General features: G+C 35.7%; 3 protein-coding genes and 1 long non-coding RNA gene across 5 annotated transcripts in view; 2 read left to right on the top strand and 2 right to left on the bottom strand.

Moving 5' to 3' along the window:
• The window catches only part of SHH1 (SAWADEE HOMEODOMAIN protein), a 72284-nt gene that overhangs the window by 20947 nt on the left and 23936 nt on the right, over positions 1-27401 (top strand). The window lies entirely within an intron of this gene.
• LOC144548791 (uncharacterized) lies at positions 6082-8337 on the top strand. The gene is made up of 3 exons (XM_078297505.1): positions 6082-6789; positions 7295-7605; positions 7841-8337. Exons 1-3 carry the CDS (start codon positions 6124-6126, stop codon positions 8268-8270), a joined length of 1407 nt encoding a protein of 468 aa, XP_078153631.1. The 5' UTR covers positions 6082-6123; the 3' UTR covers positions 8271-8337.
• Positions 9662-10248, bottom strand: LOC144548794 (uncharacterized). Its single transcript, XR_013509479.1, has 3 exons — positions 10113-10248; positions 9922-10020; positions 9662-9840 (listed from the first exon to the last, which is right to left on the bottom strand). It is a non-coding gene; the product is annotated as an uncharacterized LOC144548794 (long non-coding RNA).
• LOC144549232 (uncharacterized) lies at positions 11417-13560 on the bottom strand. The gene is made up of 2 exons (XM_078297962.1): positions 11627-13560; positions 11417-11513 (listed from the first exon to the last, which is right to left on the bottom strand). Exon 1 carries the CDS (start codon positions 12865-12867, stop codon positions 11764-11766), a length of 1104 nt encoding a protein of 367 aa, XP_078154088.1. The 5' UTR covers positions 12868-13560; the 3' UTR covers positions 11417-11513; positions 11627-11763.

The raw sequence follows: 27401 nt of genomic DNA, 5'->3' as shown, positions 1-27401 counted from the left end.
TATTTTGGAGATAATTTGAATCTGACGTCCATTGGGTTTCCCAGTTCGTGTAATCCTCTTTAAGATCTGAACACGTCATTTCAATATTCGTACAAGCTCGCTTTAATATTCATTCATATCTAGTATGCTTGAATCTTAAAGCAGATCGGACGGACCAAAATCCATCGTGACGTCCATTGGATTTCCCAGTTCGTTTGATCCTCTTTAATTGAGAATTTGAAACCCCTCTCTCTCTCTTTTTTTTTTTTTTTTTTTTTTGAGAATGTTGGCAGAGGCTGCCAAACTATATTGAATAAATAGAGCTTGATTACAACATCCTAAATCCTAAATTGATATAGTCCCATCTAAACATCATTCTAGTCCCATCCTAAACATACCACCTTCTCTGATTATTTTAAAAACATTAAAAAAAATTAAAATTAAAATTTAAAAATTTATTTTACCAAGCACATGCAACAGACACTCAACTATTCTTTCAGTGAATTGGTAACATATATGCGGGACCTTCTGCATGTGACCTCCTGCAATTCTCCAGAAAATTAAGATGTAACAGTAAACACCGGGTACCAGTATGTTGACCCTTTAGCAGTGTATATTCCAGAGTTTTGCATCTTGATCTATTCTTTCGGCTAATAGACTTGGATCTGTTGCTTGTCCCCCAAACACCACTTCATTTCGTTGCTTCCACAGATGCCAAACTGCACACAAAATTCTTTCCTCTCTCTCTCTCTCATAGCTGCTATCAGTTTCTTGAAAAAAAAGCAAGTCTAAGTCCAACCATGCACGTGTGGCACGTGGCATTTAACCTAGCCTCGTTTTGTGGCCCCCTTTGCAGCCTAGAGTTTATGATGCATCTCATTCTTATATTCTCTCTTTTGAGTTTATCATCGTTAACATCATTATCATTATCATCATCTTCTTTTTCTTTTTCTTTTTCTTTTTCTTTTTCTTTTTAATAAAAAATAATTTGTTTAAATTTCATAATTATTTTTACCAATAATTTTATATATTTCTCAATATAGAAGACAATTTTATAATAGACAATAAAAGAACAAAAATAAAAATTCTGATGACATTTTTCTTTATAGAAAAAAGAAACAACAAAATAAAATAAAATAAGAGGATCTTATTTTTTTATATAATGTTATGTGGACAATAATAGTCTGTCTATGAGACACAATAATTAATCATCACAGCTAGAATCTTTTTCTTTTTTTTATGAATCACAATAATTAATCCACAAAAAATAATAAAATAAGAATCAGAATTAAATATAATCATAAATAAAACAACATATGTATATTCGTCCATAGAGGCTTGGTCATCAATAATTTTGATTCGATTGAATATTCATTTAAAAACTGAAATGTCATGTCATGTCATATGGGGTCATGCATGTCAACATATTGTGGTGACAAAAAATTCGGACAGAGATATCTCTCCACCCGTATTTAATTTCACTATATAAAAAAAAATAAAATAAGAGAGGAGGGTATTCCAACAAGGGCTGCGAACGAATCAAACAAAATCAAACTTATCTTAATTTTAGTTTGAATTTGAATAAGATTCGAACTGAATTGGTTTGATTTGTTTCAAAATGAATTAATTATATTTTTTTAATTAAATTGAAGTCAATCGAATCGCGAACTATGGATTTTTTTTTTGACAGCCACCGATAGTTTATGCATTAGTTTTTTTCACACGGAACAAAACTCACGCGGTTTTATTTTACCTTTTACCTTTTACAAATTAATACTGATGAATTATGGGACAACCCAAAATTTTCTTACCTTTTACGTTGATAAATTGATTAAAATCACAGCATGAATCTAGTCAGATGAAACTTATTCCCATTGTTAATTTGTTACGTTGCTGAAGCATTTTTTGTATTATAAGTTACCATTATATTAACAATTTTGAGCTATGATATAAGTTTGGTTCCTACATTATTAAAGATTGATTGTTGAAGCCATTAGTTGCATTATTTGAGATTCAAAACTAAATAGTTCACAAACTAATTTCGAATGAACTATACCCAGTTTGAGTTTGAGTTTGAATAAGATTTGAACCTAACTGGTTTGATTTGTTTCAAAACGAACTAATTTTGAATCAAATTAATTATAAACTTTTCCTGAATCAAACTCAAATCAAATCATGAACTACGAACTTTTTGTGTAGCCCTAATTCCAACCATACCTCATATTTTTATGTGTTCAAACCTTTATGTTTTTAAAGTTCAAACAGTTGATTCGATCGACAACATGATATCCATATTATATATGTTTAGAGGCCAAATTTTATATTTTTTTTGAATTTTTTTAAATATTGTTTAGATAATTACAAAATCACTACTGTTTTTGGATAGTCCAGAAATAATAATTTTGTACCTATCTAAAATAATAACAAACAACCTAAAACATAAACAATTTAATCTCTGAGTACATTTTAATATATGGATCATGTTGAGCGGTTCTGATCGATTGTTTCAACTTAATTTCAAAAATAAAAATAATAATATAAGATATAGTTAGAACACAAAACTAATAATACATTTTAACCCTACTCAAAATAATAATACAAAAACAAAAACCAAACATGCCTATATATATATATATATATAATCAGTAGATAGAGAGTATAATTGTGGTTGTGAGCATCTCAGATGTTTAAATTATTTTTAATTTGTTATGAAAATGTCATGCTTTGATGGTGAAAAGTGGTATATATATGTGTATGAAAGTTTGACTTGTCATAATATGTCAAGTTGCAATTATATTTATACATGCGGGACCCGGTAATATATATATCATTGATTCCAAATTTCATGTATGAATTTGTGTGATGATTCTGATGAGATCCAGATCCAGATCCAGATGCTAGCTGCTAACTATATATGGATTCATATTAATTCAATCTATATCCCATATCCCAACCATCCCATGCATAATAATTAAATTAAAATAAGGAAATATAGAAGAAATCCTTGATACAATGATACAATGATACTGATACTGATATACTGATACCAAACAAAACGCAATTATTGTGGCCTTGAAGGCGAAAGCTGCAAATTAATGCCATCTCATCTTTCAATCTTTCAATCTTTCATTCTTTCATTCTTTCATTCTTTCATTCTTTTATTAATTAATTATTTATTGTGGTTGTGAAGAAAGAAGAAATAGTAAAATAAGTTCCAAATAAAGGTATGATTAGATAGCTAGTAACTCTTTTGTAAATTCAAATAATATTATATTCTGAAATTAATGATTACATATAGGGGTGTTCACTGGGTCCGGTTTAGTTGGTTTAATTTGAACCAAACCGAATTAGTTTGAACCATATAGTTATTTTTTTTTCGGTTTAATAGTTCAGTTTGGTTTGTTTTTTAAAACCAAATTATAACTTCGGTTTTGTTCGGTTTGAAATTTTTTAAAACCAAAATAATCGAACCGATCGAACTTTTATATATTATGAATTTAGACCGGACTATCTTGGTTTATTTCTTAATCAATTGTTTTAAATACTTCGATTTATTTCTTAATATTCCGTTATTTTTTCTTAATACACCAGTTTATATCTTAATATATTTTGGTTTATTATAAATCAATTGTTTTAAATAAAAAATAATATATTTCGGTTTGAACCGAACAAATCAAAACAAAAGTTCGGTTCGGTTCTGTTCAATTACAATGCAAAATCGATTCAGTTCGATTTTATTTTTGAAACCGAATTATAGCTTTAGTTTGTTGAATTCGATTCTATTTCAACCTTATCGAACAGATGAGCAGCCCGAATTACATATAGATTTAGATGCATGAATAAATAATGATGGATTTGCACATGAATCATGCCACTTACCGTCGACCGTGTCGACCGTCGATCGTGTCCCATGTGACATGACACCTATACAAATTAACAGCCCGTTTAATTTAATCTTTGGGCCACATGGACCATATGGTAGCTGTGTCACTCTGTGAAATTGCTTCTCAATTTTCTCATTTCCAAAGATAATCCAATGTAATAATTTTGAGACATATCTAATTATTTAAGTTTGTGTGTGTGGGTTAGGGTTGGAAAAAAAAAGTTGGTAGTTCGTGATTCGAGTAAGTTTGATTTGAATTTTTTTTTTTTTTTGCAATTAGTTCCCTCGATTAAAGTTCATTTCAAATGAATTAAATAAGTTTGGTTCGAAATTGGTTCGAACTCGAACTGGATCTAGCTTATTTCGAGCTTGTTCTGACTTGGTTTGAAATTGGTTTGGCTCGGTTCGAAATTTATCTAGCTCTGTCTGAAACCTTCAACACTCCTCCGATTCGCCTCAATTCGAACTATTAACTAACCAAATTAAACTAGTTGGAATTGCATCGAATTGACCTCAAACTCTTCTTTTCAGTTCGAAACCCTGCTTCAATTACGAACCAGCTCGGTTCAAAATTAGTTCGAGCCAAATTCAAACTGGATTAAGTTCGATTTATTTGCAGCCCTAACTGTGGGTGTATAAAAAAAGATATTATATAAATTAAAAATAAAAATTAAACCTATAGATGATAAATATGTTGTGCATAAAAGGGAAATTACTGATGTGACATTATTTGTATATCTATCTGAGATTCTCAATTAGTGGTTTGCTAAACCCGTTAGGGGTTGAACCCGTTTTGCCCGGCCCGTATCCGTTACCCGTGGTACCCGTACCCGTTGCCCGGGTACAAACGGGTAGACGGGTAATAAACGGACCGGACAACATAATTTTGAAAAAAACCCGTTGTACCCGTACCCGTCTACCCGCCAACCCGTACCCGCCTACCCGTACCCGTACCCGTACCCGTCTACCCGTACCCGTACCCGTACCTGACCCGTTACAAAATTTGAATTTCAAAATTTTTTTGGCGGCACCCTATAGAATTCAGATCCAGTGCAATACCTGACTTTGTAGAATGAGATCTGAGTCATCAATTTTAATTTGGCATGAATCTCAAAACAGACCCCTATATCTAAACTCCATCCGGGATGTCCTTTAACTTGGCACGAATCTCAAAGCATAAAAATTCAGAAAAAAACAGAAAAAAAAAAAAAAAACCCGCCCGTACCCGGGATACCCGTACCCGTCAACCCGCAACGGGTACGGGTAATAAACGGATAGGGTAGTGGTTTTGGGAAAACTACCCGTCTACCCGTTGCGGGTTGTACCCGTACCCGTCCTACCCGTCTACCCGCCCTACCCGTTACCCCTAACGGATTACCCGGAACGGATCACGGGTAACCCGTTAGCAAACCACTATTCTCAATTGACCTGGCAATGGTTTGCTTTTGCTCCTTTTTAGATATTTTATATTGATATTGTGATTGAACAGGTAAAAGTAGCACGTGCAGTTATGTCAGTGTATCGGAATCTTTGTCCTCTATATCAGTATCCAAGCAAAAAAGTTCATTTTCTCTAATTTAAAAGTAGGAACTGATTGGATGTTATATTGTTATCACATAATCAGACAAACTAGCAATATTGCGGTTAGTGGAAAAAGACGTGCCTCGACTAATACATGGTAATTTTGGTCTGGTATCATGCCGCATTGTATCATGCTCTGATTAAAATATCAAGAGATAGTTACAGTAAATAAATAGTTACATTATGTGACTCACGTTATATCTAAACGTGCTGTGATCAAATATTTAATTATAATTTATGTTAGTTCATTTAAGATTCACTATTTAATTAAGATCTAACAGTTCTAATTACACGTGACTTATGTACCGTGCGGTGCCAAGTTTTTAAAAGATAATAATGACACGCGAATCACAACACGTAACCGACAGACATATCGTACTATAATAGTGCCATTATGTGACAGAGCCATTTTTCCCACTCTAATTGCAATGTAATTCTTTATATTTTTCGAACAAATATAAAAAGTAAATTGAGATGCGACATGGACTAAATATGACTTTCAAATAGCGTTAACAGTTTGATGGGCTTCAATTAAACAAAATGGGCTCTAATGGGCTTCACTTGATACAGAAACATAATTGTTAGAAGGCCCAAAATTTGAGATATTTATGTTAGTATGTTACCAAAACAGGCGGAGTTGTCGTGTCGAAGTCCATTTGCGACCACCCGAAGCCGATGCGATGCTCTCCACCGTTTCAACCTCTTCTTCTCTCTCACCAAATCCTAATCCATCTACCTCTTCTTCCTCCTCTTCCCAATTCCATTCCAATTCCCATAGGAAATCAATTTCAATTTCCCACACTCGACGCCCCCGCTTCTTTACCACACTCAATTGCAATTCCAATTCCAATTCCAATTCCTCCCATGGAGAAAAGCTCTCTCGGTTTCCCTGGCAGGCAGACAAAAAACAGCTAAAGCTTCAAGCATCAATTGTAAGCGATTCCTCCGCAGCTGACTTCTTGCGTTACAACAACACCTCTGATTCTGATGTGGTAGGAAAGCTCGAAGCATCAATTGTCACCTACAAGAGGACTCTCCCATGGCGCTTTCTTAACCCTACACTTCAGGTGGATTTGGTATCAGCTGTGCACATTGCTGACAAACGGTACTTTGAGATTTTGCAAGAGAGGTTAGGGAGCTATGATTGTGTTTTGTATGAAGGAGTAGGAGGAGACAAAGGTGAATCGAAGCCAGATGATGACATGCAAGATTTTAGTATTACTGGTTTCATACAACGCCTAATGGGTCGTATTCTTTCCATGGAATTCCAGCTGGATTGCCTCAATTATAAATCGCCTAAATGGTCTAATGCCGACCTTGATTGGGACACCTTTCAACGCCTTCAGGTTAGCACTATTCCGAACTACTATTCTCCGTGTTTGGATTACCAAATATGTATGGACTATTATTTGTTTGTCTTTTGTGGGTTTTCTCACTATTCTACTAACCCAACAATAATAGTTAGAATAGTTAAAATAGGTATGTTTTGTTCGAAACAAGAATAGTTAGAATAGCCAAATCAAGAATAGCTGTCGTTTGTCTAATTAGAATTGTCAAATCTCAAAATCCTTAGGAATAGGCTATTCTAATAAGACAAAAAGTTTGTATTCCCTATTCTAGCTATTCTAACCCAACCAAACACTGATTGTATAAGGCTATTCCGAATAGCCTAACCTCAAGAATAGTCTATTATCAACCCAACCAAACATACCAATTTAATGTTGGATTAGCTACTATTCTCAATCTTTAGGTTAACTCTATTCTTGGTCTATTCCTTGTTTCATCCAAGCATCCCCTAGATTACTTTTATTTAATACTTGTTGTGTGATAAATGATCAATTTCAATTTCAGGAGGAAAGGGGAGAAAACTTTCTATCAACTGCAAGGAATGCAATGGGCTCTGCTCTAAAATCTGACAAGGATTCCGATTCTACCAGTGTGCAATCTGATATTGATACCATACGGTCGAAATTGCTACAGGTCTCCTGGATCATACCGATGCCGCTTGCCATATCTTTTATTATAAATATTACATGTTCGCCGAACATTCAGGATGAAGATGTAGAGGATGCGGATGATTTTAAGTCCATAGTCAAGGAGTTGTTTGAGTTAGGATTCGGGTCAGCTATGAAGGTTATTTTGGCACGATCACTCACATCTATGTAAGTAGTTTCTTCGGAAAAAGAAAAATACTATTGAATCCCGTATATTGCAAAAGTACAACCAAATTCCAATGAAAAAAAAAAACATGAAATTGAGCGAACTCATACCTATCTGCCGCTTGAAAGGTACAAACTGTGCAATCTTAGTACGTGCCTCTACTGCTGCTGTTCTGGTAATTGAAGAAAAAAAATATGGTATTAAATGTGGTTGTTTTTTTTACTGTGCGAAAAACAGGTTTGCCAGTGAACTTTATACAGACATGGAGGATAATTCTGTAATTATAGGAGAAAGAAACAAGGCGGCACTAGAAGAATTAAGAAAGGCAATATCAAGAGGTGAAAAGAGAATAGCGATATTTTATGGGGCAGGTCACATGCCTGATTTGGGGCGCAGGCTAAGAAGTGATTTCAACATGGTACCAACTGATACGGATTGGGTCACAGCATGGTCCATAAGAAGAGCCCCTTCTAAATATTTGGGTCCGTTGTTCCAGAAATATATAGGAAAATTCTTGCCTTTCCCCAGTGAAAATGGGTGGATGCTAGTATCGGGTTCGGTATTCTGTAGCATACTGTTATTGGATCTTTGGCTATGGTGGTCCGTAGTTAATGCAGCTTACTGCACTGGATTTCAGATGCTTGTGCAGGCATGGCAAATTATGTAAATTGTTCACCTGTCATTGCAACATTCTCATCTTCATCAGTATTAAAAAAATAAATTTTTTAATCATACATCTTGAAATTTAATTAATTTTTTTTTTCTTAAAAAAGTTATATAGTTAAATTCTGTTATGAAATATTAAATGTATGTTTGTAATCTAGTAGTTAATTAGAATTCTGTTTAGTAGTTGTAGAGACTTGAATTCAAATTTCGGTGACCACATATTATGTATCTTACATTTGAACCTCTCTTATTGAAATTTTCTAGTTTCGTCCTCGTCCCTGAAAATACATAGCTGAATCTCTGACAACAATAGATAAAAAGAAAAGAACACAAGTTTTCTGTTCAAAAGTGTACAACACTTGACAAAATCTCTGACAACTGTAGATAAAAGGAAAATAATAGTACTCTTCTGACAACAGTAGACAAAATCTCTGACAACAGATGTATAAATGAGTGGGTATTGGAACATGAAACATGAACACAATTTTCACAGCCAAGCAATGAAGAAGTTTTCCATGGTTAATTGATCTGCAAAGCTTGGAAGCAATGACAAGTAAAGGGAAAGTGCATCTGTTGGGTCGACAACCGATTGGGTGAACTTGGTGGCAAAAGAAAGAGAGCATCTGTATGGGTTGAGAAGTGCGAACTGGCTTGGACTCGGATCGGTTCAGCTCAATTCAGCTCAATACTCAAACTCAGTCCTCCCCTATACCTTGCAATGTGCAGCTAAGCTCTTTGTTCTGTACTAGAAAAAAACTAAGGCAATATCAGGGATTTTAAACTAACAGTAACATGTATGTTTGAGATTGAACTAATATAACAGCGACCTAATAACTGTACCTAAAAGTTGAAAACAGAAAAAAAATATATTATTTGGGAAGGCAATGTATGCTCAAACTAATTAATCCTTAAAAGTTAAAACTGGACATTATGTTTCTGACTTGAGAGACACTTGTTTTATTGATGAACTTGCAATTTCAAAAGAGCAAGCCAAATGGAATCCAATACTGTGCACCAAACCAACCAGAGAGAAGTTGTGAATGCAGAATGCTACCAGTACCGTACCAGTACCATTACCAACCTCATCTCCAGTTTCTCAAGTGGAGCTCATGAACCTGAGCCAAACCAAGAAAGAGAGAGGGTTGCATTCAGAAAGAGAGAGGGTTGTTTCTTTCTCTTTTCGTCTTTTGAGTAAATAGCCTTTCTTTTGTTTATTTCCAGAAACACAAAATCTATAATATTATACGGAAATGTGCAATTTTGGTTGGATGGTTCTTTTTAGAATCAGATTTATTCAGCCAGCAATGAGATATAAATGATGCAACCATAAACTAAATATATATAATATAATAGATGAGAACATAACGGTTTTACACATCATAGGAGGCGGCTTGCAGACAGCAACATTTCTGCTTGTAGCTAACTATCAAATTGAAAAACAAAAGTGGCATCCCAACAAAACATCATTCTATTTTTCAAAAGAAGAGGCGTCACACCGACACTTCACTTCAGTCTATAGCCAACTTGCACACAGGACAGGAATTCCTTATAGCAAGCCATTTGTCTACACACTGCACAAACAAATATGAATCAATTAAAACTTAGCATTTGGATCTGGATCTGGATGTAAATTAAGATCCAATAATTTGTACCTCTTTGTGAAACTTGTGCAGGCATGGCAAATGCCGCATGACAGATCCAATGGATGGGGTCTCCATATATATTATGCATGCATCCTTCCCTTTATACTCCTATAATATTTTGAGGTTATGTGAGGATGTGTCAAATATTTCGAGGTCTTGAGGGGATATAAAAGGAATACTATTGAAGATTAATTACGAACCTTGATTGTAGACACTGGTAAATTGTTGATCTGACTTTCAGTGGCCCTCATTGTCATTGCAACATTCTCATCTTCATCACTATAAACAAAACAAAACAAAACAAAAAAAAAAAAGGAAAAAGGAAAAGAAAAAGTAAAAGAAGTGCTTGCCAGCTTGGACAAAATAAAAAATAGTCAACAAGGGAAGGCAGTTCTGTTGCCCCCCCCCAAAAAAAAATGGAAAATAAAGGTTGCTAACAGCCAGGACTGGTACTATTATATTTAGTGGCACTAACAGTATGGACTGATACATGAGGAGAGTAACATGAAAAGAAATTCAGATGTTAATTATTGTTAATCTTTCGCAAAAATAAAGTAGAACATAGCTTACTAGAACAAGTCCTGGTAAAAGTCAAAAGTCATATGACATGTCCATCTCAGCGCGGCTCTCGTAAACAGCTTCCAGTTTATTCAATAATTCTAATTTCAGAGTAATTAAAATGAGGAATAAGGTACAATTTTGTCAGGAAAATTATACTTTCTTGCTTTTATTGAAAGTTCTGACAAAATGAGAACTGCTGAATTCTTGGCGTTGTTGAGATAAAAGCAACTTAATCATAACACCAAAAAGCAACACTCATCAGACCAAAATAGTATGCATGCGTATCCAAAAAAACAGGAGTGGGAAAGAGAGCAAGGGTATTTTGGGCATATTAAATGGGTATGACTATAGAAGTATAGAGATATCTATTTGTTTCGTAGGGTTGTGTACAAAGAAATCAAGGAAAGCTCACCATCTCATGTTCCATTTCAGGGCCACTAAATTGCATCTCAGTTGTACATATTGGAATTTGTATGGCAGGTCCTTGGAATGAGAAATGCTCCACGGAATGCTCCATCTAACAGGGAATCAGTATCAATTTCTTCGCATGAACAAGTATATGTTTCTCATAAGCAGAATGGAGCCACAACAAAAAATAAAAAAAATAAACAATTAGGAGTTTGGAGCTTTGGATTAATCACCTCCTGGAGAGAACACGCCAATATTTCATCGGACTCGATCTGATTTATTATTGCCAATTGATCCTCTAGATCCTCATTTTGTAATCCAGATTCTTCAATGATCCAGTATTTTTCATGAATTTGATGCTGTGTTGTAGTCTTGAGTATCTTATAGTTGGGTGAGTGGGACCCACACCCGCTGCCACTGCAGGTGCTGTCGTTTCTGACAGTCGAATGGAGTTTGGCTATCCCTTTGTCAGATGTAGTGCATGCAAGCAGAGAGGTCCTCACTTTGTAATCCAGATTCTTTAATTCTCCGGTACTTTTCATGAATTTGATGCTGTGTGTTGTAAGTCTTGAGTCTCTTATAGTTGGGTGAGTGGGACCCACACCCACTGCCGCCGCTGCTGTTTGTGACATCTGCTCCAAGGAATTTACTAATATTTAGATCCCTCTATGACTGATGATAATGATGTATCCATAAAAAAAAAAAATTTCGTAAATCAAAGTGGTTTGCTGTGAAATTAGCTTACCTTCTGTTGGAAATGTCACAATGGTCCTTCCTTCATGAAACCAGACCCGAAAAGGGCCACCCTTGTTGAACTTCTCAGTCAAGGATGGACAGTCTTTAATTATCAACCCACGAAGATTCCTGGGTAGTTCTTCCAATTCACATAGGTTTGCACAATTTTCTAGAGATATAGTCTGGAGAGATAGAAGATTCATCAAGTTCCTTCGGTAGATGGGTAATATTGCACTCATGAAAGTTCAAATGATTAAGAGAGGTAAGAGACTGAAGCACCTCATCATCTGAGAGGTCTCTTTGGAGGAAACAAACTGTCAAATCATCTATTGAGGAAATGGTTTCATTTGATAGTATCAACTTCAATAGTAACAGGTTGTCAACCGAAACCTGTTGAAGTGCAGATGTGCATTTGTCTATGGAAGATGAGAGGTTGATCTCAGGGCAGTAAAACACCCATATCCCACAAAGTGCAATTAATGAATTCAATCCCTCCAAATGACCATTGAATCCCACTATAGTCAGCTCCTTGAGACAAGACAGGTGACCAACACGTAAAACTCCCCTCTCGTTTTTGTAGTTAATGAATTCAAGGGCACATAGTACTGGTAAATTTGATTCGGAAAGAATAACATCAACATTTGAGCAATTCGAAAATTTTAGCCTCTCCAAGGAGGAAGGCAATGGTTCATTTGATGTATTCAAATTGAGACAGCCATCTAATTCGAGCATTATCAGAGAGGTTAAGGCTCCAATACCTCCCAAGGAACTGAGCAAATAGCATCCTTCAATCATAAGAGACTTGAGGTTCTTCAAAGAATTCAGGACTTCCTTCGGAGGAAGAGTGGTTATTATCTGAATATTAGATAGTTCCAATTCAAAAAGTGAAACAAGACGTATGCAGGACGATAATGCATCACTAGTAATGTTACATGATGATATCTGCAGGTAAGTGAGTGAAGATGGTAAAACCAACTTGGACTCTTCATTTTTATTGAACATTGTTTCTACGTGGTAATTCATCAACATAACCCACGCATCCAATAGCTCATCCCGAGAATACTCATCTTTTAAAGGATCAAATTTCACTTTTTTCGAAAAAATATTTTCACATAGTGAACTCGTGAAGAAGATTTCTATTGCAGCTTCCAATATTTCTTTCACTAACTGTAAAAATTGTCTCACATTGTCCCGAACTGATTTAGGTAAATGTATGTACTTTAATTTTAGGCACTCTGTTGTTTGCCTCATGACCTCAAGTTTGGATTGCTTTCTTTCTTCATCAACAAATCATCCTCAGATAAATAACTAAGCTGTGGGAGATGGTTTATAAGTAAATTAGTAAGATTTGGAGGAAGGGAAGGCATTTTTTTAAGATTTTTGAGCCACCATAGTTTAAGAGTTCTGCAATTGGGAAGTGATTCGTGAATGGATGGGATGTCTTCTACTTTATCACATCTATTTAATGTTAGCGATGTGAGATGCTTCAATGAGTTCTGACTTAGGAGCCAATTTGGAAATCTATCTCCACCAAATCCTTTAAGTATGAGAGTACTTGTATAAGGATGAGGTTGCAATGCATCTAGTAACTGAACATGTTGAGTAGAGAGACCTATAACATTATTGGTGTCTCTTTCATCAGTGTTCCAACCAAATGCTAGTTCCTCGAGATGTTTTTTATTTCGCATATTGGCCTTCACAGCATCAGATGTACTCCTTACATTCTCAAGACTTGTAATGCACATGGCACCTCGAATCTGATTCAACTTTTCTAGTTGGTGTAATTCATTCCCACGTTCCTTCCTTACAACAAATAGTTCAAGGCTTTGGAGGGATGTCAGCCTTCCAACATCAGAAACATGTGACATTGTCTCACTATCTGTTTTAAAGTGCCGCAAGCTAATGAGTTCAGAAAAATCCTTGGGTAGGGATTCACAATTTGGCAAGAGATGTTGGGATAAACTCAGCAATACTGCACTGCTTTGTGCCAGTATGCAAATGATTGAAGAGAGAAAAATATTTTTCTGAATAGAAACAACGCTTTATTTCCTTTCTCTCTTACTCAGTTACATAGAGTTCTACGATATTTATAACAGTACAATAATTATCTAAAATAACTACCTACTAATAACTACCCACTACAGAACATGTGCTAAAAGTAATAACCATACTGAAAAATAACTTGCAACACTCATAGAAGTTTTACATGTCAGAAAACTACTCTCTAACCAACTTAATTTCTGCCGATTTTCTAGAATCAATTTCTGAATTAATTTCAACACTCCCCCTTAATTCAAAATTGGTTATATCAAGTTTGATTCTGAATTCTTCAAGCTTTTCTCTTGGCAATGCCTTCAGCAAAATGTCAACCTTCTGTTCTTCAGAACTTGCATGCTTGATATCCATTTTGCTGCTACCAACATGTTTGAAATCCTACTGCTTCTTCAAATATTGTGGATCTTTGCCTTCCACCTTCTGTATACGCCATGAAAAGTATGCTCTATCTTTTCTTCTTCACAGCATGCTTGCTGTTCTTCCCTCTGTTTTCTGAAACAATCGGCTTACACACATCTAGATCTGTTCTACTGGAAGCACTAGACATCTTTTTGTCGTGCTGAAACTCAAACTTGCCAAATCTACAATGGCCACGTCCACCTCTGCCTTGAGAGGACTCCCCCTTTCTGTAGAATGCCCTTTCATCGCCTTTCTCCTTTGATCTGAACATTGCTTCATGGGTCTGCAGTGATCCCATTAGTTCATCAAAGGTATAGGTTGAGAGATCTTTTGACTCTTCAATTGCTGCCACAACATGATCAAATTTCATTGTTAGGCTTCTCAGCACCTTGGCCACCACGGTTTGCTCTGTGAGGTTGTCTCCATATGTTCGAATTTGGTTGACAACTGTTGTGACTCTTGACAGAAAAATCTGCACTGATTTCATCTGCAGTGTCTCGAAATCTCGACGTAGCCCTTGCAATTTCATGCCAATAACTCTTGAACTTCCTTGAAATGCAGTCTTCAAGGTTGTCCATGCTTCTTTAGCAATTGTTGCTGCTGCAATTCTTCAAGGTTGCGCACCAATTGACTCTGCCTTCAATTGCTTGCCCACTGAACCATTGGCTCTGATACCATTTTGTTGGGATAAACTCAGCAATACTGCACTGCTTTGTGCCAGTATGCAAAGAATTGAAGAGAAGAATATTTTTCTGAATAGAAACAACGCTTTATTTTCTTTCTCTCTTACTCAGTTACATAGAGTTCTACGATATTTATAACAGTACAATAATTATCTAAAATAACTACCTACTAATAACTACCCACTACAGAACATGTGCTAAAAGTAATAACCATATTGAAAAATAACTTGCAACACTCATAGAAGTTTTACATATCAGAACACTACTCTCTAACCAACTTAATTTCTACCGATTTTCTAGAATCAATTTCTGAATTAATTTCAACAAGAGAAGCATTTGGAGGTGGTAAAGTTTGCATATGGAATCAGGAAGCTTCTTAATAGGTCGAGAGCCATTAACATGCAAGTAACGGAGATGCTTTAAATTGCCAATAGAGTTTGGCAACTCATTACCACACTCGGGAAGTTCTTGTTGATGAATAAACTTAATTTGTCATTAAATTCGTGACTGCACAGTAGACAGTTTTAAGGCTGTTTTAAATGATAATTTGAAAGGGCAATTCTAGATCATTCTGAGCAAATGAGAAGTCTATTTGACGTATCTTGGAGTCTAGTTTCTGATGGTTCAAATTTCAAGTTATTTGGAGTTCCCTATAATAAGTTATGGCTGTTTTAGTATCAAAGGGTCAGAATTTACTGTGCTGCACTGTTTTCTGTTTTAAGTTGTTTTGAATTCTGTTTTGTTTTAATTACTGCACGAATTTTAAGAGTCATGTCTAAGGCTATAAATAAACTTGTATTCTCTTGTAAGAATGTGAGAGAGAAATAAAGAAAATATAGATTGAATAGGGAAATTTCAGAATATTGTCTCTCTTCTTCGGTGGAAGTATATATCAAATACTAACAGTTCTGACACCCGTAGTTTTTTCAAGTGTTTCAATAGCTCTTGCAATACTTTCTTTGGGACAAAACCACCATCAGGTTGCACCAAAAACGTGCGTATATTTTTCATAAGGCATAATTTTTCTTTTAATTCATTTATCATGCTTGAGGGCAAATTAATGTGGCGAATGTTTTCGCTTCTACATAACATGGGGCTTATTTGGAAAGGATCTTTCTCCGGAACTAGATAAATCTATTCTGATAAAACCATCACCTTGAACCCGCTCTGCAAGATCATGAAGCAGGTCATGAAGTTGATAATATATAGATTCTCTCATTAACTACAACCTGTTCCAGAAAAAACCTCGATACGAGTTCATGCAAGTACTTTTCACTAGTATCCTCCAACCTTTCTTGATTATCTGTTGGACTGACAAAACCTTCTGCCATCCAGATAGCGATCAAAACCTCTTTTTGGAAACTAGTTTCTTTTGGAAATAAGCTACAGATTGCAAAACAACGTTGGAGATGCTGAGGCAGCTGCTGATAGCTCCAGATCCTCGCTTTCATGTTATCTCCCAACCAATCTTTTTCTGCTACTTCCTCCCAATGCTTTAGGACAAGTTTTCCACTCAACTGATGGCCCACTAGGTTTGCCGCACCCGGATCTCCTTTTAGCTTAACTGCTATTTTTCGACCTATTTTTTCAAATTCCTTCTTTTGCGAATTAGGACTGCTAGGCGCCCAAGCATAGTGCATAAAGAGGTCCAAAAAGTGATCCTCCTCTATCTCTTCTAAATAATAGGTTTTTACTTCCGTAACACCAGCAAGGATAGCATGTTCTGCAGCATTTATGGATGGTGTTGTTGGATTTAATTAATGGTACGCCCGTTATGGGAAACCCAAATTCAATATCCGACCCGTTATGAAAAGATGCCAACCCTTTATGAATAGGTGCATTGGTTTTATATAAACCATTCATATCTCTCTCTCTAATAATCATCAGAAAAACGTGTGAATAGTAACAGCCAAAATTAGAGAGAAAAGATAGAGAGCACCAAGAAGTATTCTGTTAAGGATTGAAGGTTTTAGGTCGTGGAAAACGCAGGGCTTCCGGCTTCGGCTTGTGATTCCTTGCAGAACCAGTGATACTGCTACGCTCACAAGATCCGCTTCCGCACAAAGATTAACGGAGTTATTTGTAAGTTTTGTCCGTTAATTAACATTGGTATCAGAGCACTAGTTATGGCATGTATTCTGGTTTTAATACATACGTAAAATCTGTTATAATTAATTTTTTTTTTTCTGAAAATTTTCCGAAAATTAATTGTAAAGAAATTTTCAGATTTTTTGGAGAATTTCCGAAAATTAATTTTAAGATTTGAATCACAAATTTTTTTTTAATACGTATTTTTTTTTATTCACAAATTTTTATAAAATACGTTTTATAAAAATAAATACGTTTTATAAAATTAATTTTTCAGATATAAATACGTTTTATATTTGTATTCATTGTTTTGGAGATTTTTTAAATGTATCTTTTGGAGATGCATTGCAAAACAGTGATGTTGTATAGTGAAAATGGGAGATGCAAAACAAAACCATGCATCTTTAGTTTATTATGGATCTAATACAACTGGTTGGACAATTTTTTGGTCCAAATGAATCACAACCGTCCAAAGAACCATTTTTTCTCAAGAATTTTCGGAACTTGCCGAATTTCTATTTTTTCGGATTTGATGGTTGATATTTGGTATGTACCATTTTTATACTTCTGGATTGTATAGAATCCATTTTTAGTTCAACCAGCGCCAATGGATGTGTCCATTACTGTGAGAAATGGAGAGGTTGTATGCACCGGTTCAAACTAAATAGACTTGGTCCACTTCTTGCTTGTGAACCGCGAAAAAAAATGTTTTTTGTGGCCACTAAGACTTGAACCCGGGGCATGTTGTATAGGAAACTAAGGACCTTACCACCACACCACATTGAATTTCTTGTCACCATCTTGATTCTTTGTTATATATACTTCAAAACAGTATACTTTCCATTATGAATTTTCAATCCAAATGATTCTAGTCCGAATTTTTTTTTAAATTCATAGAATTATTTGTATAAATAATTTTTTTTTGTATCAAATTATATTGTTTTATACAATTAGTTCGAATATATATATTTATATATATATATATATATTTTTTTTAATATGGATTTATGCATCTATTTTTTTTGAAATTATGCATTATTCTGTATCAATTTTTTTATATATAATTTTCGTTTATATATTATTTGTATAATTTTAGTGGGAGTTTTGCACAGTGAATAATTAATAGTAATAAAATTTATAGAATTAAATGATGATTGTGAACTTAGTGATCTTTCGATTTTAATCTATAAGTATTATTATTATTAAATTATTTCACAGTTGTTGTAAAACTAGAATTGTTATGCTAGGTATTAAATAATTTGTATTATGCCATCAGAATTGTGATATGTCCTAACTTAGTTTAATTGTAAATTCTTAGTGAAATGGCATCTGCATCTAGGAATATTGTGGCAGAACTCAATAAGGGTGAAAAACTGAATGGCGATAATTATGAAATTTGGGCCATGAAAATTCAGTATGTCCTGGAAGAACAAGAGGTTCTTTCGGTCCTGGATCATATTCTAACCGAACCAGAAAAAGGTACAACTGCAAAGCACATTGCTGATAGTGCTGCATATGAGTCCTGGAAAAAGAAGAACTCCATTGCTCGTATTACGTTGCTGAGCAGTATGGATAATGATGTGATGCGTGAGTTTAGGCAACATGAGATTGCAAAAGAGATGTGGCTTGCTTTGAAGCAGAAGTTTGGTGGAACTTCTGTTACAAAACTGAGACAACTCACCATCAAGTTTGACACTTACAAGAAGCGTCCTAATCATAGCATGCGGCAACATCTGAGGGAGATGTCAAATATGATTAGTGAATTGAAGGACGCTGGCCATGTTTTGACTGAAGAGCAACAACTTCAAGCAGTGATTCGTTCACTTCCTCATACTTGGGAACACATGAAGGTGAATCTGACCCACAATGAGAGTATTAAAACTCTCAACGATGCAGCCAGGCATCTGGAACTTGAGGAAGATCGTATTGAGGCATCCAAGCCTCAAGAAACTGAATCTGCTGTGCATTTGGCTGGTTCAAGCTCTCATGGAGGGCAAGGCCAGAAGCGCAAGTCAAATTATGGTCAGAAGGGCAAACAAGAGAAAAAGCATAAGGGGCAAGATCGTGGCAAGGGAAAGGCTTCTCAGAATTTTAAGAAGCATAATAAGGCCAAGATCAAGTGTTTCAATTGTGGCAAGAAGGGTCACTATGCTCGTGAATGCAAAGAGCCCCGCAAGGTACAAATTATAGAAAAACTTTCATATTTTTCATATGTTTCCAGTTCTGTTTTTATTGCTGATTCTCATCCTTTGTGGACTGTAGACTCAGGGGCAACAGACCATGTAGCCAAAGACCGTGATTTGTTTGTGGATTTTCGTCGAATTCCGCAAGGTTCAAAATGGCTTTATGTAGGAAACAACTCTCGTGTACCAGTCAAGGGTATAGGCACATGCAAGTTGGATATGCGTGATGGTCGAACCCTCCTCTTACATGATGTTCTCTTTGCACCTGACATTCGACGAAATCTTGTATCTGTAGTAGTTCTTCTTAGATTTGGATTTACTTTGAACATGTGTGATACTAGTATTAAGTTGTATCTGGATGATGTGTGTTATGGTTATGGATATGTATCGAATGGTTTTATTATTCTGGATGTTATTAATGTGATGACTTCTTATAATACCCATTTTTCTTTATTTACATCATATGCTGATGAAAATGTTGATGTGAATGTATGGCACATGAGATTAGGCCATATTGGACAGCAACGAATGGATAGATTAGCCAAGGAAGGCATGTTAGGCCAAATTGAAAGGGTTAGTCTACCAACATGTGAAAATTGTTTAAAAGGAAAAATGGCAAGAAAACCATTTGGAACAGGAACCAGGTCTGAATTTCCATTGCAATTAATTCATTCTGACATTTGTGGACCAATGAATGTGAGGGCACGACATGGAGGTAGATACTTTATCACCTTCATTGATGATTATACGCGATATGGTCACGTCTATTTGATATCTCATAAATCTGACGCTCTTGCTTGTTTCACGAAATTTATAACTTTATGTGAAAATCAATTAGACAGAAAGGTTAAGGCCTTAAGAACGGATCGCGGTCGCGAATATTTGTCTGATGAGTTCAAACAAATGTGCGAAGAAAAAGGAATACTAAGGCAACTAACCATGCCATATACTCCACAGCAAAACGGAGTGGCTGAAAGGAGAAATCGGACTCTTTTGGAAATGGTTAGGTCAATGATGGCTCAAGCAAATCTGCCAATCAATTTTTGGGGTGATGCATTATTGACAGCTGCCTATATTCTAAATCGTGTACCTTCTAAATCTGTTTCTTCAACTCCTTACGAACTTTGGACTAATAGAAAACCAGATCTTAGTAATCTGAGACCTTGGGGATGTGCTGCCTTTGTTCATGATTCATCTCATCAACATGGTAAATTGGGTCCAAGAGGTAAAAAGAGTATATTTATACGATACTCTGAACATTCCAAAGGTTATGTGTTCATTGGTGAACAATCGAGTGGGAGTGTAACAGAATTTGAGTCCCGAGATGTCATTTTCTTGGAAAATGAATTTCCAAGAAAGGGTGAGATAGGTCAGGAATTTTCTCTTTATGAAGTAGAGGAAGAGCAAGATGATTTGATTGTTGCAAATCCTTTGGTGCATATTCCTGAACCTCCAACAGTATCTCATCCAAGTGGGAGCAAGTATGTAGATGATGCTGAGCCAAGTTCAGCACAATCACAAATTAGGCATAGCAATCGTGCTAGAGTCCCTAAACGTCATTTTCCAATCGAAAATGAATCTTACATGATTGTCATGCAAGATGAAGAAGAGCCAAGAAATATTCGAGAGGCTCTCACTTGTCCTGCTAAAGAGAAATGGATGAAAGCAATGGAAGAAGAAATGGAGTCAATGAGATCAAATAGTGTTTGGGAATTAGTTGATCTCCCTGAAGGACGCAAGGCAATTGGGAACAAATGGGTTCTCAAGATTAAACGTCTAGCTGACGGCTCAATTGAGAGGTATAAGGCACGTCTTGTTGCTAAGGGGTATACACAGCAAGAAGGGATAGACTACGAAGAGACTTTCTCTCCTGTTGTAAGATTTACTTCCATACGGTTGATACTAGCTATCGTTGCCAGTTTAGATTTGGAATTGCATCAGATGGATGTTAAAACTGCATTTCTAAATGGCAATCTGGAAGAAGAAATATATATGGAACAACCTGTCGGTTTTGTTGCCGAAGGACAAGAGCACAAAGTGTGCAAATTGTTGAGATCCATTTATGGTCTCAAGCAATCTTCCAGACAATGGTACATTCGGTTTCATCAAGCAATCATATCATTTGATTTCGAAATGATTGATGAAGACCATTGTGTGTATGTCAAAAGATCCAAAGACAAATTTGTGATTCTATCACTTTATGTGGATGACATACTGTTGGCTAGTAACAATAAAGAGTATGTACAAATCATTAAAGAATGGTTATCCTCCAATTTTGATATGAAGGATATGGGTGAAGCAGCATACATTCTTGGAGTGAAGATTGAAAGAGATCGTTCCAAGAAGATGTTAGCTCTATCACAAGAGCATTACATCAAGAAAGTACTTGAAAAGTTTCATATGCAAGACTGTAAACCCATTGATACTCCTATAGCAAAAGGCGAAGGTCTTAGTTTAAGAATGTGTCCAAAGACTCCAGATGAAAAAGCACAAATGGAAAAAGTTCCTTACTCAAGTGCTGTTGGCAGCCTCATGTATGCTATGATGTGTACTAGGCCAGATATCAGTTTCGCCGTTGGGATGGTGAGTAGATATCAAGCCAATCCAGGACAGTCCCATTGGAAAGCAGTAAAAAGAATACTTAGATATCTTAAAGGTACTGCGGATTATTCATTGTGTTTTCAAGGAGAAAATCTGCAACTCATGGGTTACGCAGATGCTGATTGGGGAGGAGATTTAGATGAAAGAAAATCTACCTCAGGCTATGTTTTCTTACTTAGTAACGGAGCTATCTCTTGGAGTAGTAAGAAACAGAGTTGCATATCCTTATCCACAATGGAAGCTGAATTTGTAGCATTTTCAGTAGCAGTACAAGAAGCAGTTTGGCTTAAAAGATTTTTGAATCACTTGGGTTTCGGTGAGAATGAAACTAACTCAGTGTTGGTATACAGCGATAGCCAAGCAGCAATCGCTTATACAAAAGATCCCAAGTATCACTCAAAGACCAAACACATTGATACTAAGTATAACTTCGTTAGAGACATGGTGGCGAGAAAGCAAGTTTGCATGCAGTACATATCTACACACAAAATGGTGGCAGATCCTTTTACAAAGGCAATACCTAGAGATGTGTTTATTGGCCATGTGAAATCTCTAGGGTTACGTAGATTGTAGTTATATATATATTTTGATTGAACAATATATATTATGTATATTTGTATTTGTGGGATAAATGCAATGAATGCTATTTACTTATACATTTATGTTATAATTGTTACAAATTATTTAATACCAATATATTTAGCATAACACATGAGATATAAAATGAAAGGTATGTCAGACAGTTGATTGGCCTTCTCACACAGGCAATCACTTCTATGTCTTGGTAGGACATAGAAATAAGATTGATTTTAAGCTAGACATGATACAAAATGTGAGAGCAAGTGCTTAAAATATACATCGCCTTGATAAAGAATCAAGATGAGGTCATATGAATATATTATTATGACCGAAGGTGAAATACCCACTATTCACCTTAACTGTCTTATGCCAAGTGGGAGTCTTGTTAGTGAATTTATATGATAAGTAGAGTTGTGGACTCAAGTTAGATATTATGTATATCTGAACTATCACTTGTACGGTATTGGATTTTAAATTAGACATACGCTCCATAAGAAATGGAGAATAATACCGTAACATATGTTTCATACCATATGTGCAATTGACCAACAGGGTAACAGAAGATATGATCTCTTCTTCTTTGTTGTGTGAGACCCGCGAGATAAAAAGGATCTCATAGTACTCTTCGATTTTTTACTAAATACTTGAAGTTTCTTTTCAATTAGTTATTTTGGAATGTTACCAATGATCATGTATGATGCGATCTAATGGAACATATCTGAATAGCAAATTGATTTGGAATTAAGAGATTCTAGATAAAAGAAAAAGATCATTTGAGTGTTACATTAGGTTATATTCACTGGTGCACCAATTATGTTTATGTAACATAATTGTGAATATATAAGTATGGTTGTATCAATAAATAAAAGAGATCCTGTAATACTTAAAAATGTAATTTAATGATCTGGGGTACTGCATATTTGCTCTACTTAGATGTTGTTATACATACCTAACAGTTGGATAACAACATAGACTCTCAAATTAAGATATGCTGGTCACGGCCTATTTCCTTGTATGAATTTTAACAGAGATTAGAGATTACGTTCTCTTAGTTTATAGCGGGTATCCCATTTTGTGCGAGTGGGAGATGTTGGATTTAATTAATGGTACGCCCGTTATGGGAAACCCAAATTCAATATCCGACCCGTTATGAAAAGATGCCAACCCTTTATGAATAGGTGCATTGGTTTTATATAAACCATTCATATCTCTCTCTCTAATAATCATCAGAAAAACGTGTGAATAGTAACAGCCAAAATTAGAGAGAAAAGATAGAGAGCACCAAGAAGTATTCTGTTAAGGATTGAAGGTTTTAGGTCGTGGAAAACGCAGGGCTTCCGGCTTCGGCTTGTGATTCCTTGCAGAACCAGTGATACTGCTACGCTCACAAGATCCGCTTCCGCACAAAGATTAACGGAGTTATTTGTAAGTTTTGTCCGTTAATTAACAGGTGTTGTAAGTAGAATTTTGCTCCCTGATAAGCAACTGGTTAAGCCATCAATGAATTTCTTCCATTGATCCTCAAAATCCCCAGTATCACTCCAAAGATCATCTATCACAAGTAGAAGTTTCTTAGACCTTAACATGCCTCTTATTTGTGTTAAATAAGCTTCAAGAGATGTAGAGGGGTTATATTCACAATCATAGAGATCAGATTCTTTTGCCTTTAAGATTTCAATCATGTTCTTAATCACATCAGCTGCCTTAAATTTGCGAGGGGCATGCATCCACACACAAAGATCAAAGTTCTTCTCTTGAACCATATGTTGATAAACATATTGCGCAAGTGCAGTTTTCCCAACACCAGAACGACCCGTAATGGCAATTATAGGGAAAACTGGCCTAGTATTTGGTCCAGTCTCAGAACATAAAGGTTTTTTCGTGAATAAGCCAACTATGAATTCTATCATATTCTCTGTTATAAGGATAGCTGGCCTAGAATTTAAAGGTTTTTCCGTGAGTAAGCCAACTATGTTTTCTTTATCTCTCTCACGGCCAAAAACTCTGCTGGGAGGATCTGAGGTTGTTTCCCTGTCAGGTTCATTACCACTATCATTTTCTTGGACCTCTAACAAATCACGAAATTCATTAGCCTCATTTGAAATTTCTATGAATTTGTCGATGCTACCCTTTAGCATATTTTTTTGCTTATCTAATAACTTGTGGGTTCCCCACTCCTTTACCTTTTGTTTAAGCAGTATATACTCGAATAGGTCGATTGCTTCCTCAGCCTCATAGTATGCATCCTTGAGCCTTCTGAGCCAGTCCACTAGCTTCTCCTTGTTTGGGCTCTTTTCAGCTTTCTCAATTGCTAGAGAGAGGCGAGGAAGTACTGTGGCTGCAAGTATCTTCCTTTTTTCGTCGATGCCAGTGCCGAGATGGTGATGCGCTTTGTCGATTAGCATTTTGATCAAGGGGGACATCAGCCACCCTAAGGGGGTGAGAACAGCCGCCTCAACCACCATGGTTGGCTTTCTAGATCTTCTCTTTGAATTGTATGGATTTTAATTTTAAGGAAAGTTGGATCACTTAATTTTGACAAAAGTGTTGGAGAGAGTTCAAAAAAGTTGAGAAAATTGGAAAGAAATGGTACGAGATGAGATGATAATTAATTAATGTGAGAAAAATTGTGGGTGGTGGGTAGAGATAAAGCCAAACCAACCACTCCAAATTAAACTCTTGAATATTCAACAGACTCATTGATAAAATTATTTTTGGAACATCTTTTTAATGTTTTATATTGGGAATTAACTATATCATGTATCGTTCGCCTTTAATACTGACCACTACAATTGTAAAGAATTTTCAAACTAGCTATATCTAAACTTTTGAGTTTTGATAGCATGCACCAGCATTTAAAAAAAAAAAAAATGAATCACATTTTTAGTCACTACATAGTACGTACAGAAACCAGAAAGGATTGGACCTATGTGCATTTGTAACCCAAAAAAGAAAAGAATTATCTAGCGATCGACCAGGTACAAAATGAAAATTGGGCCGCAGAATGTTGTCTTTTGAGTTCTATTATTGATTATTTGGGCCCTGATTTGGTTTGGGCCTGTTTCTCTGTATATTAAACACCGAATTATTCGTTCCTACTTAGCATCAAAGCAGTACGAATTATTCATGTGTATACTCAGTTTCTAGCAGAAAAATGCGGTTGAGCATTTCTTTTTTCCTTATGTATAGTATATTTTCATGCATGTAGGCTGTAACATTGTGCATGGTATTAGTAATAATTAATTCGTGAAGCGATCAAAGCGAGCTTAGTGAGAGTTTTTATAATTATTTATAATTTTATTTTTGATTATTTTTCGATTACTTTTTACTTTCTAATTGATAAATGTTACAATATAAGATTAACTGTCCATCTCACTATGATCAATGGACAACAATCAATTAATCAGTCATTGTTTTATCTTATCTACATATCGGACTGTGTTGCAACCGTCCTACTTTAGATATCAACTGTTTTCTCACACACACACATCAATCATTGGTTCTTGTCCGGCACTGGTTCAGCAACCGATATCATTGGTACCTGCTGAGCCCGCTGTAGTAGACGAGGAGGTGCAAATCTCAGAACCGGGCCGGTCATGGCCCTCTGGGCTTCTTGCTCTGGGTCAAGTCCCTTGCTAGTTTCGTCTTAGATCAGAATCAATCGGATCCGTTTTGGTGGTTGATTTTCCTTACTGCTGTCAACCTTGTCGCCGCCGCAATGATCGGTCTTGTCTGCCTCCCCAAAGGCCTTCACGAGGTCCATGACACATCATGTAAGTTTTGCTTTCTTTATTTCTTATTTGGGTGTCTTTTTATAACATCACTATTTTCATTATTTTTAGTTACTATTATATTATAAGGCTCTAATTTTTAATACTGTAACTTATATGTATATTTGAATTGCTGTTATAAATTTTAAAGATAATATATGAGTGCTGAAATATTGTTTTTTTTTTCTTGTTTTTCATTCAAACATCTCTGTCAAATGCAATATAATATCTGAACACCATTAATTTATCTTCTTTACAAATTACAAACAAAAATTGGATCAAAGTAATTTCATGATTTGATTATCATGTGCATTTATGACATGGATTTGTATCTAGTAATTCAGATTAAATAATTGTCTAATTTCACAAATACTGCTGCTACTACTACATGGACGGTTTTGAGTAGTATTCTATAGGCAGTCTGTAGGGGTGCTGATGGATGGTTTTGAGTTCAAACCCGACCCGGCTCAATTTATAGTCTTCAAAGCCCGGCTCGAAGTCGGCCGTCCAATTCATGGTCAATGTTGAGCCTGACTTGGACTGGATTGGTCCAGCTCAATTCAGCTCAATACTGAAACTAAATCTCTGACAACAGTAGGTAAAAAGAAAAGAACACAAGTATTCTGTTAAAAAGTGTACAATACATGACTAATCTCTGACAACAGTAGATAAAAGGAAAATAATAGTACTCTTCTATTTTAAATCTAAGGCTGTCTACAAATCTACAGTGAATTTCAATAAAAAGGACTAAAAGATATATACTTATCAAGATGTCCTCTTTCTACATACCCACTAAGCAAAGAGTTGTATGACAAAGTATCTCTGTTTGGCATTTCATCGAACATCTGTCTGGCATTTCATCGAACATCTGTTGGGTATTGGAACATGAAACATGAACCCAATTTGCACAGCCAAGCAATGAAGAAGTTTTCCATGGTTAGTTAATCTGCAAAGCTTGGAAGCAGTGACAAATAAAGGGAAAGTGCATCTGTTGGGTCGACAACCGATTGGGTGAACTTGGTGGCAAAAGAAAGAGAGCACCTGTATGGGTTGAGAAGTACGAACCGGCTTGGACTCGGATCGGTTTAGCTCAATACTCAGTCCTCCCCTACACCTTGCAATGTGCAGCTAAGCTTTTTGTTCTGTACCAGAAAAAAAAAAACTAAGAGAGGAGGGGCCATATGTGAAAAAAATATCAGAGATTTTAAACTAACATGTACAGTAATATGTATGTTTGAGACTGAACTAATATAATAGAGACCTAATAACTCTCCTTAAAAGTTGAAAACAGAGAAAGAAAATGCCTCAAAATTATTATTTGGGAGGGCAATGTATGCTCAAACTAATTAATCATTGGAACTGGACATTTATTCATGACACCTCTCCGACCTACCAACTCTATCTTTATTCCTACAATCTCTCTATCC

Source organism: Carex rostrata, chromosome 34 (genome assembly GCF_964058835.1).
Source record: "Carex rostrata chromosome 34, lpCarRost1.2, whole genome shotgun sequence".
NCBI lineage: Eukaryota > Viridiplantae > Streptophyta > Magnoliopsida > Poales > Cyperaceae > Carex > Carex rostrata.
Note: the sequence above shows the minus strand (reverse complement) of the source record. Positions and strands in the feature narration are given on the sequence as shown.